This window comes from Rhagoletis pomonella, unplaced genomic scaffold (genome assembly GCF_013731165.1).
Source record: "Rhagoletis pomonella isolate Grant_MI unplaced genomic scaffold, Rhpom_1.0 Rhpom_scaffold_00002, whole genome shotgun sequence".
Classification (NCBI taxonomy): Eukaryota; Metazoa; Arthropoda; class Insecta; order Diptera; family Tephritidae; genus Rhagoletis; species Rhagoletis pomonella.
In genome coordinates this window covers 48,287,096-48,300,831 of record NW_023458556.1, presented here as the reverse complement: position 1 = coordinate 48,300,831, position 13,736 = coordinate 48,287,096, and the positions used below count along the sequence as shown (strand labels likewise).

The following is a 13,736-nucleotide window of genomic DNA, read 5'->3' as shown; positions in this document are numbered from 1 at the left end:
AAACAGGGGTATATTTTTTCGGTATAGAACAATCCTAGCGGGTGAGAGCAAGAAAATTACGATTTTACTTTTTGCATTTTTTTGAACCACCCTAATGTAGATAGATATTTCTCAAGGCTTAATGAAAATCACATGTAAAAGATTGTATAATTGATATTTATGGGTTGTTTTTAAATAACGGCAGTCAGACTCTTGTATCTGAAAAAAGTATAAAGTTCTTAAAACACAACCACAGTTCAGCCATACACCTCTTCTCACTTGAATAACGGCATTTCTCTTTTAAGAAGCGAATCTGTATCAGAACTCATAGAGCTGGATTAGCTTTTATTTTTTAAGGAATAATAGGTTTAAAAGAAAATTTGTGAAATTTTGTCTGGTAAAACTCCAAAAAACATCTCAAAAAGTTGACAAAAGAACTAGCAATAAGATCATAGAGGATTCTGTATCCACATAAAGTTCAAAAGACTCAGAATGCGCTCTTGAATTATCATATATGTAAGCTTCCAGGATTGACAGTGCAAAGTAAACACCTAAAATATATTCCTGTACACGGTTTTGTCTTACTCTAGCTCTAACGTCGCTTCCAATGATGTTTCATGGAGTTGAATTTACCTCTAAACAAGACTTCCTTACATACATAAATCAATTATCCCAACATTTGCTACTAAGAAAATTCTAGACAAAACTTGCGAATTGAATTCCTGCGTGGAGCTCTGCTGTGGAAACGCTTACTGTTCAAAGATCTTTGAACAATTTTTGGATAGAGAATATGTTTTGATTCATATCAACCTATTTAAAAATAAAGGAAGCAGGCAGAGTCTCTGGTATCGACCGACGTCTACGTGCGCTATTTTCAAGACGATTTTTTTTTTTAAATTGGATTTAGCAAAGTTCAGTTACTTCTTGGTAAGAAATACTTTCTGCTCAGTTCTATAGTATACCCATCAACCAATTTCTAGTGAACCAAAAAACAAGCAAATGAGATTAAAATCAGGCATCTCCGATGCATACAAGTGCGGCTGTAAATAAGCTCGGGTTTTAAAGAAAAAAAGGACCTATTTAAGTGAAGCGGGGTGTACATATTTCGAATGAAATGTAATGTTAGATCGATTTGAATGCAGACGTGTTGGTCAACATACATACATGCATACTTGCAATACGATACAGATACAAGTTTCATGCTACTTTCTAAATATTTGGGATTCGTCTATTGATTTCTTCTACTTATTTTGCATTACTTTATCACCCCCCCAATAACATGTTGCAGATATTTGTACAGTTAATCAACCTAAATAACAGTAATAACTCCTTATACACAACAGTTGTGCGCGTTATGTAGTATTTAATATATGTATTTACGCATGTATGTATGTATGTATTTATCTTCGAGTATATGGAAATTACTGATGTTTCAGCGCGTATCAAACACTTAAGTATTAAGTAACTTATCTATTTATATGCCTTTATGTATTTATGTTTGTATATCGTAATTGTAAACTAGGATATTGCAAAGTTCGTTTATAAAGTTTCGAAGCAAAAAATTGTGCGTTTTCCAGGCGCACGCTAAATCTAGCGCTTTACCACTTCTGTAACCATGCATTTACATATGTAACAACTTCAGCTGTTACAGTACATAAATATGCAATACATATATCGTAGATTTCCGATTATCGTAAATTTGATTTTTTGTTAAGCTTTTAAAGCTTCAACAAAACTTCTTATTTCCTTAAATAGTTACTTATGCTCATACATCCATCCATACATATTTGTGTACTTACTACCCTTAGGGCCATGCAAAATTTATGCCAGTCATTTGATAAAATTTATTGTTGAACGGTCGATAAAACTCACGTAAACGTTCAATGGCAGCTTCTTCGATATGTGGATGATTGCGTCCTTTCGTTTTGCCCAAACAATGTGGCGTTGAACGCGCTTCCGATTTGAATAGACATGGAAAACCTTTGGTGGCATTAAAGTAAAAATGTTTCTCAGTCACTACACGTTTGAGACCTAAAAAATCTTGTACACGTCCAATCTCGTACGCCGGATCCATGATAAGACGTTCACCGCTGATGAATAGAAGTTGTGAGAGGGGAAAATATTTCAACCATTTTTCCAGATAACGTGAATAAACTCCAATTTTAACCGGTCCCCAGGCGGTGTCAACCACAGCAAATGAGCCATTGACGAAGGCTAAGTCTTCAAAACGTTTCATATCCGATTTCTTGCTGGCCGCTTGCGTGTAGTCGGATATGGCTCGTGTAACAGGATCACGCACCACAATGAGCAGTCTGAAGTGAGGAAAATCAATATAAAGTAATTATAATTTAAAGTGATTGAATGCAGATGGAACACAAGTATGGCAATTTGAATAACCGGACAATGAGGACGGAGCCTGTCTAACATCTTTACATTAAGACACTTGAAATTATGTAGATTTGGGTCGTATGTTATAGACGGCCACTCCAACACAGTCTCGTTTTATCGTGGTAATGATGCGTTACGTTCAGTCATGGTTTCCGCTCTGCATAGGAGAATTTTACGCATTCGTTTGAACCCCATAAAGACTACGTTTCATTGGTGGCCTGAACGATATTTTGTTAGAACTCGACAGAGGGGATGATGCAGCTGAAATATTGGTGACAATATCAGGTTTTATACCCTCAGCGATTAGTGAAATGTTAGAGGGAGCTGTGTTCAGGTTTCACTCGTGAGCATTTAAAACTGGTCTTAGTGCCAATCCGAGTAAAACGGAACTGACGCTGTTCACGAAGAAAACGAATAGAACGCAATTCAGACTCCCTTCCGTAAATTCAACGGATCTCACATTGTCTTCGACGTGAAATACCTGATTGTTTTATTAGACACCAAACTCAGTTGGAAGACAAATATCGATAGACGCGTACCAGAAGCATTTAAAGTCTATTAGACCCGCAAAAGGATCTTCAGAAGAAACTGGATACTAAAGCCAAAAGTTGGCCTGTGTATGGATGTGCGTTGCTATTGCAAGGCTAATATTAACTTACGGTGCGTTAGTATGGTGGTCAGCATTGGAAACGGATGTGTTTGATTTGATTCTGATATTCTCTTAAATGCTGGACGTCTGACTCTCTTTCCGACTAACTCAGTTTGCCAGCATCTCCAAGCGGAAGTACTGGTCATTGATAGCGCCAGTGGGATATTGAGAAGGAAGTTTGAAACAGTATAAAAACATACATTTTCTCAGATAGCCATGCAGCACTTCTGCCGTTAGTTAGATATTGAAACTGTACTTTAAACTTTACGGCTGATTCAATACTATATCACGTGTTTGAGTCCCCAGCTTTTGGAATGTTCACGGCTACGAATTGGCTAAGGCTGGAGCATCTCTTAATAAATCCGCAGCCGAGACAATAAACTCTCCACTAAGGGTAATCAAAGAGAACTTGCCATTCGCACGAATGGCTAGGTCACGATAGAACAACCTCCAAACCTACAAAACTGCCAGAAATATGTATGTATGGGCGCACAATGACAATCAAGACCGGAAGTGCTTTACAGCAGTTCAAGAATAGATATCACGGGCCACTCGTCCCTTGCTGAATATGTAGCTAAAATGTCCTGCTGTATGTACTTCGGTGTTGTAGTTGTAATCTCAAAGAAAGTAGTGCGGTAAACGAAGTTCCTAAATACTGCATTACCAAGAGTGGTTTGAAAATTCCTACGAATCCTGAAAACAGATAGTATTAGAGGAGAGAAAGCATATCACAATAGCGCTTACATCGCTAATTGGCTCCTGGACCAATACTCAGGCAACGCTACTACAAAGCAACCCAATGTTCTGAGTCAGAAATTTGAGACAAGTCTTTTACTGAGACAGAATCATGGTTTTCGGAAACCAGTACTGGAACTCCTCGAACCAAAATCGAATGGGCATATTGTAGCCAGTCAACCACAACTTTATCAGATACATAAGACATTTTTTTTAGAACACTGCATATAAAAAGCTGTATGTGCTTTACTACGATATAGAAATAGTACGGTGGATTGAAATACAGCGGCTACGTTAGCTTGGCCATACGAATGGACAGAAACGCTGCAGCTGAAAGTATTCAAGAAGAACAGGAAGGCTTTCTCTGCGTTGGAAAGGCCAGGAGGAGAAGGACTTGGCTTCACTTGGCATTTCGAATTGGGGTCAGTTGGCATAGAAGAGGAATCTTAGGTTACTTACGAAGTTTAGTACTTTGAAGGGTGTTATGTTCTAGATTTTGGATGAAGGCAATAGTCGTTCTCCAAGCTGTACTTATACGTGGGCAATCGCAAAGTATATGCTCTGCCATTTACTCTACCAGCCGACAGAGTCAGCAGTTAATCCCACCAGAAAGTCTTACTTTACCTTAGCCTTCTTATCAGTTCTGCCTTGTACCCCTTGGATAGATCACAGAAAGGCTGGCGGACCTCATGACAAGGAATCTACCACATGATAACCTTTATCGGGTTCCTAGCATATTCAGTACACTTTGGCAACTATCTACTAGCCTTAACACGGTTTATTGTGGCGAAAATCGAATCGCCTGGAATATAGTTGAGAATGAATCTCTACTTTTCACGCTGCTTAGATTCGGAACTCTTAGAGCACTCCAGTAAGCCTCAGTTTACATGAGTATGACTAGAGACGGTTTGCTTGTGATGATAACAGCCGCCCTTGTTGGACATGAGTGCTTGGATCTTAGTGTGGTGAAGCTTTCCCGGAGTGAACCGATCAAATTGTTTCTTAAGAAAAATAAGCTCAATAAGTCAGTTATTTGTTTCTCTAGTAAAGGAGTTCGGTAATAGAAAAAGTCTTAGATTTTTAAACCAAGATCTTCGTTAGATTCAGTTTTGCTGAAGCAGGTCCACTAAGGACAACCATAAGTGTAGGAATAATTCTTCTTCCAGGGAAATTTTTGACACATCACAACATGAAATAAATGTATGTATGTAAATATGTAGTCAAGCTTTGATGAAGTGTACATAATTGATTTGGAATGCAAAGGGTGCCCCCTTGTCTCGTAGAAGGTGCGACTGAAGGACGGCGAGGGTGTTGCTTTTCTTTTGTTTAACAAAGTAAACTTTTTGAATGCCGTCCGAATACTTTTGTATAGCAAGTGGACCCAATGTACTCGTCCTCTAGAAAACCATAAATATTTTACTTGCCCTCCTTTTTCACGTCTACTCACTTTGTTGCAGCGTTCATTTGATGCACTCGCTGCGGTACTTCTTTTGTCACAAAATAGCTTGGTGTCTTCTCCATTGTTATTTGACCCTCAATGGTGTACGGCATATGGTGACGATACCAACGCAATCCACGCTGATAATGGCGGTCAAAGAAGTGCACCTCACAGCCGGCGGCGCGCACATCCGGATGTAGGCGTATGAATTCGAGTAGCGCGCGAGTGCCGCTCTTCTTAACGCCAATGATGAGCGTGTCGGGTAGATGACGCGACGGATGTAGGCCTTGTTGGCGTAGGAAACGATATTTGGGCGAACCATCAGCAGCCTCCCGCGGTGCAGTGCCGGCTATGTTGTTGGCGCTGTTGTTGCTACTACTGCTGCTGTTTGCGCCACTTAGTGGCACAATACGCCGCACAGCGGAAGAGCTGCGATTTATTAAGTTTAACGCTTCCGGCGTGTGCTTCGTTGACAAGCTGGCATTAGCGCTTGCGGTGGCGCTGCCCATCTCGTTGGGCGCATGAAGTTTAGCAGCGCTTGCAGCAATCGAGGCGTCAGCTAAAGCATCTGCAGAAAATAATAGGCTGCGTAGCGGATTCTGTGACAAAAAAAGTGGTGTAGAAAAATTTGTTTCTTAGTAAGTTTGAGCACAAAAAGTGTATATCTACTTAAGTGTATGCGAATGTAGTTTTTTTTTTTTACAAAATGGAGTTATTATAAAAGTGCACACCTTTTGAAATGTACGACTGATGCTGGTCAATAGGCACGAATTAAATGTATATGATACATATATTAAGGATATGCAAATGAGCAACGTTATCGCCAAGCTGCGATTACTGAGAGTGTTGTACCAGTTCATTACAAACATTCTGGCCTCCTTTGACTTGCTCCATCAATTCACATTAGAAGCACAATTTCGTTTTTCTTTTTTGCCAATTTGACTATATTAAATGCTTTTCGAATATGTGTAGGTATTCTTATTACAAAAAAAAAACTTCACTTTTGCAGCTACATTTTTTCAATCTCACTATTTTTCTGCACTCAACTAGCTTGTTGCAAAGGTAATTGCACAACTGCACTGATTTGCTGAAGAGGAAAATTTCCAAAATATCCTGCAACGATTTCCCATCGCAAAGGGTTGGTTTGCTTACATACAAGTAATATTACCCCGTTAGTAAGCGATTGAGTGTTTGTGCCAATCAGGCCGATTGATATGTATGTTTGTGTAAACATACTCGTACATACATACAAACATATATGAAATCAAGCAAAGCATTTATCGTATATGTATATGTATCAAGTATATATATGTATGTGTGCTATTGCGGGCGCGATAGATGTCAAATATCCGCCATGAAAATAGCGAGCAATGTTGTTTCTTCTTCGTACTTCACTTCACACAGTTCTCTTATTGAATACTATCAGCGACCGCATCTAGCGTCAAAGCTGCCACAGTTTGCCTTACAACCCCACCAAACGCTTGAGGCGAATGACAGCCCAAAACACAAAACGCAACAGAATTTGAAAAGGAAGCAGAAGCCGCAACAAAACCAACTCAAAAGCAAGAGCCAAAAAGCATAACTGACTGTAGTACATACAAAGTTGCTGAAGCTGGCTGTTTGGTCGGCCCCAAAAAAATATGTACCTACACAAAATGAAAGACGAAGTCCTTAATGCCACAAACTGTTTGACATATACTACATATGTATGTATGTATATATATGTAAGTATGGTTTATTCCTAGTTGCATATAACCGAACAGTGCGGTTGACGATTGCTTCGATTCTTCGTACAATCCGTCAGTCACTTGCACTCGTCGTTATACCAAGTATTCAGAAGTGTTCTCTTCCTGAGCGCCAATGGCGGCTATAGCGGTTTGTTATGGTAGATAAACAAGTGCACCGGATATTGAAGGGTGAAAAACGACAAGCAGCCCTCTTGTGCCTATGTATGTATGTACGTACCTGCAACAGCCCGGCAGATTCATTCATGAAAGTCACCGCGATATTAGCCGAGTTATTTGTACTTGCGCAGTTGGTATCCCGCTCAAATCAAAAGCGTAAGGTAGGTAGTAAGTAGTGTTGATGCTGGCTCAGTGGGTGAACGGTGCGTATGAGTTGCGTGCGATGTTGAGTGTCGGTTCAGAGAAAGAGAGATGATTTGCTCATTACATACAGTGACTCAAATAAGTGTTCACATGCTGAATTTTTTTCTAATATTTACAATATTTTTATACCCGAGTGCGCTTGTGCTCAGAGGTATATTAACTTTGTTCACAAAGCGGTTGTTTGTAACAGCCAAAACGAATCGAGATAGATATAGGAAAATGTATACATACATATGTACATGCTCAGAATGAATAGAGAAGTCGATTAAGCCATGTCTGGCTGTGTGTCCGTCTGTCCGCGTACACGATAACTAGAGCAAAAATTGAGATATCTCAATGGTAGGAAGGTTGCCCCTTATCCAAGGTAGATTGGTCTCAGTAGCCGCTTCACCAATACTCACCAAACTCGGTACGAGTCTTTGCAGGGGTGGGGCTAGGAAATCTGTTGAAAATATTTATCTAATTGGTTTTTTTGTTAATGCCGTTCGTGCGTCAGTATAAACAGAGATGCTTGTCGTTATTCGTTCGTTTCCAGTAAGTGCGGGCTCGAATGCTGTCAGAGGCGATATGTAATTTTTGTTATTTTGCATATGATGCCGAAAAAATCGGCATGCAAAAATTTGTTTAATGTAATGAAAAGTTTAGTTGATATTACCAAATCATTGTTAAAAATATCAACCATGACATTGTTAATATTAAACAAAAATCTCTTTGATTCCTCTTCAAATTTGAGTTTGGTTATTACAAATTTTTGATTGATTTTTTTCTCAGTGTACCTGAAACCAGCGTTGCCGCTTTGCTTAGATTTAAGTAAAAATTATTAATTTTTTCCTGCCTTTTAAAAGGTGAAATTTTTCTTCGTTTTGTTTAATTTTTTGATTATTTAAAATAGTCAAAAAGGATAATTTTCCTCAAAAATTAATAGCCGGAAGATTTACCATTTCATTAAATTTTTGAATTTTATTTAAAGAAGACTTTCATCCAGATGCTGTATAAGGTTCCAGGAAATATTGCTCTACGCAACTCCCGTTCCGCGGTCGTCGCATTTTCAATCCTCCAAGTGTACTTCTGCCATGAAATCGCTTCTAATAAAGCCATTTACCATTCGGAGGCGGCCTGGAACTTTAGGTTCCTTCATGTGCGTGACAAGATCAACTCGCACATAATCATATTGCTTACTATTTTTTTCTATAACTAGTTTCCAAAGCTTGGGAAGAAACAAACAGTAAGTCCAAGAATTTTCGTTTTATTAAGACCCGTTAAATAAGCGGCTTAATTTTAACGGAATTTTTAAATTTTTTTTACGATTTTGTTAAAGTTTATTTTTCGGGCGCGGACTTTTAAAAGAAACCCCTATAAGATCTCGGACAATAGCCAGCCTTGTCAACTCACTAACCATGCAGCTTGCTGCTAGTTACTGTGACCTTGATCTCACTTAACGGAGTCTCTCTCTTTGATAGCGGCAATCTCTGTTTAAAACAAACCGCAGAAATTTTGAAACTTAAATTTGAAGTTGACGGAGAATTCAGCCTCGCGTCAACTACCATTGCGATGTTTACAGGGAAATTGTGGCAATTTTTCTGAAAGCTCTTTTTGTCTTTCGAAAGACCAATTCAAAAAATCTGCTAACGTGGAGGTCCTGTATTTTAGCAAAAATATTTCTAAAAATTAAATTAAGTAAAAAAATATATATTTTTTCTTTTAAAAATATTAGAACTAAAATTTAATAAAAAAAAAATATTCAAACAAGAAAGAGTAAATAAATTAAGTTTGTAAAACTTAAATGAATTTAAAAACAAAAACACATTTTTCTTTTTAAACCAATAACGTCTAAAAATTAAAAAAAAATAATTTATAAAATTAAAAAATTTTGAAGTAAAAACCTTATTTTTTTAACAATAACATCTAAAAAATAAAAATAAAATAACATTAAATAATTTAAAAATGTTTAATTAAAACAATAAACTTTAAAAATTAAAAGAAAATTAAATTAAAAAAGGACAGAAATTACATAACAAAATAAAAATAAAATAAATTTCTAAAAATTAAAAAACACATACTTTTCTTTGTAAAACAATAAAATCTAAAAAATAAAAGAATAGAAAAAAAATTATCTAAATAAAAGAAAAAATTCCACTGCCCAATGATTCTCTCGATTGCGACCTGTCTTTCAATTGTCTTACAAAATACCAGGGGCCTTCTTCATAAAGTGGCAGGGATAATTTTGTAACGACAGGCATTTTTCGTATTGTCATTGACAATTCTACAGTTTGGTGGTTGTTTTGCTTCATAAAAACAATTGTCACCACCGCTTCAATTCCATGAGAAACTCCATTGAAAAAGTGACAAATTATCATTGTCGGGTTTTAAAATTGTCGTTGACAAAATTGTCGCCAGTCATAAGAAATTTTTATGTAATTCATATGTAATATTCAAATTATTGAAAACTGATGAAATGTGCGCAATTACCATATAAACAAATCCTGTGAAAACATTCCGACGGAGCTATTTAGTTAGTCGTGACAATTTTGTCAGAGTGACAATTGTCAGCACCATTGTCGACAATATTCCAGTACTGTCACTGTTGCTTTCTGAAAAAAATCACAGTCACCTACAAGCGTATATGAAACAAAAAAAATGTCGCCAACAATTCTGGCTCTGAAATTTTATAGAAAAATCGACAATTGTCGCCCCTGTCACGTTTATGAAATAGGCCCCAGAATTGCTCTGTTATTCGCTTAAAGTAAACATATTGCCAAAAATATCAGAAGTAGTTTTAGATTCAGCGAGGTATCCATTTCAGAAAGTATAAAAGAAGAAAATAAATGTTCACTACTGCAAGTGCCCGTTCTGTGCAAAATAAAACTCTCACATACATACATATGTAATAATAATAATAATAGATTGGCGCTTCCACATTTGTTAGTGTTTGGCCGAGCTTCTCCGCCGACTGTGAACAGCGATTTTATTTTTATGAGAAGCTGTTTTTCGTGGCAAAAATACACTCGGAGGTTTGCCATTGCCTGCCGAGTGGCGACTGCTATAAGAAAAAAAATTTTTTTTTGTTTTTTATTTTTTGATGTTGGGTTGAACCGGGCTTGAACCCATGGCCAACGGAGTGGTAGCGCGCACTCTTAACCACTACACCACGGCGGCCGCCTCTCCCACCCATAAGCTCCCCAATGACATCATCTCTACAGTGAAAGATAACGTGCGCTACATGCCATTCTTTTATCTCAATGCGTAGCTACATAAATGATTACTGTATGATCAATGCAAGAATTTGGTAATAGTAAAGTGAATCAATCACTTTGGAACCATTCGTAAGAGCAGTTGTGAAAACTGGCATACGCAGAAATGCATTACACTCCAGATATTTTGGGTAGGTATTAACAAATAGTAGCTGATTTGTATCGAATCTTACTAAGTAGTTTTTCTATCAGTCTACCTGTGTCTATTTGGCAGTGGCTGCTACTTTGGCTATTACTGCAAATACGCCTACGTTTACGACAATCTATGGACGCATTGGTATGCAATGGTTGGTGTGATTGTAGCTGTGGCCTTGGCTGGCGCCCTAACATTAAGGAAATATATGCAGCGACAGTATAGTTATGATCACTTCTACGTCATCTTCTACGGATTGATATGCTTCGTTATCAGCGCTTGCTTCATGTTAACAAATAACTTAGGTATGTACATAGTAAGTACATACCTATTTACGTATGTATTGAAGAGCAAGCGGTAGCACATATATAGTTTGAATATTCTCATACAGATATCTGCTTCTATTTCGGCTTCGTCGGCGTTGGTACCACGCTCATTCCCTGCTATAGTTACATCAGCATACGCAGTTCGTCGCACGGAACTCGACCGGCGCGCATAGCTTTGGGCAACACCTTCTATTTCAGCGGCGTCTCAGTGGGTTTCAGCATATTCAATGAATTCGAGGCAAACTACTGCGGATGGATCTACTTGTGCATTACATTGTTCATGCTCTCTGGCGTGGTGGTCAATGAAGTGCTCCAATATTTTGGCGTATACAATTACAAAGTGTCCTATGATCTTGCATTCAACTTGCTAAATGAGGAAAAATTAGTATTTCTGCCGAATAAGTCGATCTGTGCGCTATTTGTGAGCCGGGATGACTTTTATGTGACACGAAATCGCCAATGGCTGGTTGTGGGTATAGCAGCGGTGCTGGTGTTGGAGCGTGCGCTCATCTACTCTTCGTCATACCTGCAGCTAGCTTGGAGCTCAACCTTTGCCTACTGGGTAACCCAGCACCTGTATGGTCCATTTCTGCTATACGCGTTCGGCTGTGCTATAGGTTGTGTCTTGATGGCACGTTACCAGCCAAAATTAGTTTATTTAATGTTCGGCGTAATTAAGATCACTGCACTCTCCGCGATATTGGGTGTTTATGTGGATACTTCGACAGAACATTGTTTCTACTTTTTGTGTTTCTATTACACTTGTATTGGCGTGTATTCCAGCGTAGGCCTACAGCTTGTACTCGAATGTACGCCATTGCTTTATACGGAACTGGCTTTGGCTGTTGGCTACTCCATTGAGTTGCTTGTACTGGAGGTGCTAAAGTATGAAACGAAGACCGATGATGTATGGCATGAGCTACTCGGTATGGGTATTTTCATTATACTATTGACTGCAGTGAGTATAGTTCTGGTGCTAATATTCATGCCACGCTCTTGCGGTCTCATCGACATGCGGAATAAGCTGATGGGTATAAAGAAGAAAAAGCCAGTGTCGCCGCCGCATATCGGACCTTGGAATACCAACTTTTTTATGTATCACGATCTGCAGCCGGACGATGTTAGGTGTGTAAAATTGGACGGTAATCGTGTTTATCAGCAGTATCCACGGGAGTCGGTGGCTAAATTGGAAATGCCAAATTTTGTTGAGCGTCATGTGAACGTTAGTTCAGAGAAGACCAATTTTTACTGAAAACGTGTGAGGCTTACTATTGACTTGTGTGAGAAGATTTATTATAAAATAAAAATAAATATTGATATGCTATTTTGGGCAGCTTATATCTTAGATAAATTTTTTCCGCACATATGTATGAATACATATGTATGTATGTATTTTCTAAAGTTAGACCTAATTTTATGTTGCTATTTTTGGGTGGACCTTTCTCCGTTTCGCGGAACTAAACCTTTTTTTTGGAGGCCAGTAACTTGAAACTGAAGTAGGCTCGGTTGAAAACAAAGAAAAAAACCTTGATCAGTCATACTGCGATCGAGCCCTTCTTAGGCTGCCCTAGCTACGAGAAACCAAGTCGATCATATTGTGATAACGGAAGGCACGCTTCCAGTAGTTTAAACGTACGCACGCTCTGAGGCCGAAACATCGGCTCGGACTACTACATATCTTGTTGCAGCCAAGATATGCACCCGCCTCTGTGCAGCAAAAAATGTACGCCGAAATATGCAAGGAAAGCTTAACGTCGAAAAGCTGCAATCACAACAGACAGCCAGTGCTTTCGCTACTCGACTTTCACACCTGCTCTGAGAGAGCACTCATCAACAAACCGACATATGCGAGCAGTGGAACCACATTTCCCGCTCATTAAGTACCGCCGCCGAAGAAGTAGTCGGATTTCAGCGAGCGCGAAAGAACAACTAGTACGATGAGGAGTGTCAGGAAGCTGCAGAGAAAAAAGATGCGGCCTACAGGGCCACGCTGCGATCGGGCGCAACGCGCGCTACACGGGACCGCTATAGGAATCTGAAGAGGGAAAAATTTGAAAAAAATTTCGTTAAATGTCGAATGAAATTTCGAAGTTAAACTTTAGCTCTCTAAGGGCCTAGAGACTTCTACCTTGGCTTAAATTAAAGGTCTTGAATAGCACTAAAACCTACTTGTTGCTCGAGGCATATAAAATTGTGTGAAGGATGCACAGCTGTATGCAAATCATACAAAATGCAATATATAATGCATTCTTCAAATTGAGGGGTTTTCATTTCTTAAACAGTGGAGTCGTGTTTCTCGTCTCCAAATCTATAATATTAGTATAATCAAAAATACAAAAATTTTTTTTTTTAATATATCCGTTGGATTTTGCATGTTTTTTTCGAAGACCACTATTTTTGACAAATTTTTTTAAGGTCAAGGAGGGATTGTGGCTCAATGGCAATATTTTTCCTTGAATTACATTAGCGCTCAAAGCCATTTTGTTTCATATCACAATAATAAACAAATAAATAAATAAATAAATAAATAAATAAATGAATAAATAAATAAATAAATATATAAATAAATAAATAAGTAAATAGGTAAATAAATAAATAAATAAATAAATACATAAATAAATAAATAAAGAAATATATAAACATAAATATAAATATATATATATAAATATATAAATAAATATATATATAAATAAATAAATAAATAACTAAATAAATAAATAAATAAATAA

General features: G+C 37.9%; 2 protein-coding genes across 2 annotated transcripts; one reads left to right on the top strand and one right to left on the bottom strand.

Moving 5' to 3' along the window:
* Positions 1-1,599: 1,599 nt before the first annotated feature.
* Positions 1,600-6,347, bottom strand: LOC118733748 (heparan sulfate glucosamine 3-O-sulfotransferase 6). The gene is made up of 3 exons (XM_036463282.1): positions 5,921-6,347; positions 5,199-5,788; positions 1,600-2,291 (listed from the first exon to the last, which is right to left on the bottom strand). The coding sequence occupies exons 1-3, from the start codon at positions 6,056-6,058 to the stop codon at positions 1,784-1,786; spliced, it is 1,236 nt and encodes a 411-aa protein (XP_036319175.1). The 5' UTR covers positions 6,059-6,347; the 3' UTR covers positions 1,600-1,783.
* Positions 6,348-10,483: 4,136 nt separating this feature from the next.
* On the top strand, positions 10,484-12,344 carry LOC118734674. Its single transcript, XM_036464382.1, has 3 exons — positions 10,484-10,679; positions 10,741-10,986; positions 11,073-12,344. The coding sequence occupies exons 1-3, from the start codon at positions 10,655-10,657 to the stop codon at positions 12,257-12,259; spliced, it is 1,458 nt and encodes a 485-aa protein (XP_036320275.1). The 5' UTR covers positions 10,484-10,654; the 3' UTR covers positions 12,260-12,344.
* Positions 12,345-13,736: the final 1,392 nt, after the last annotated feature.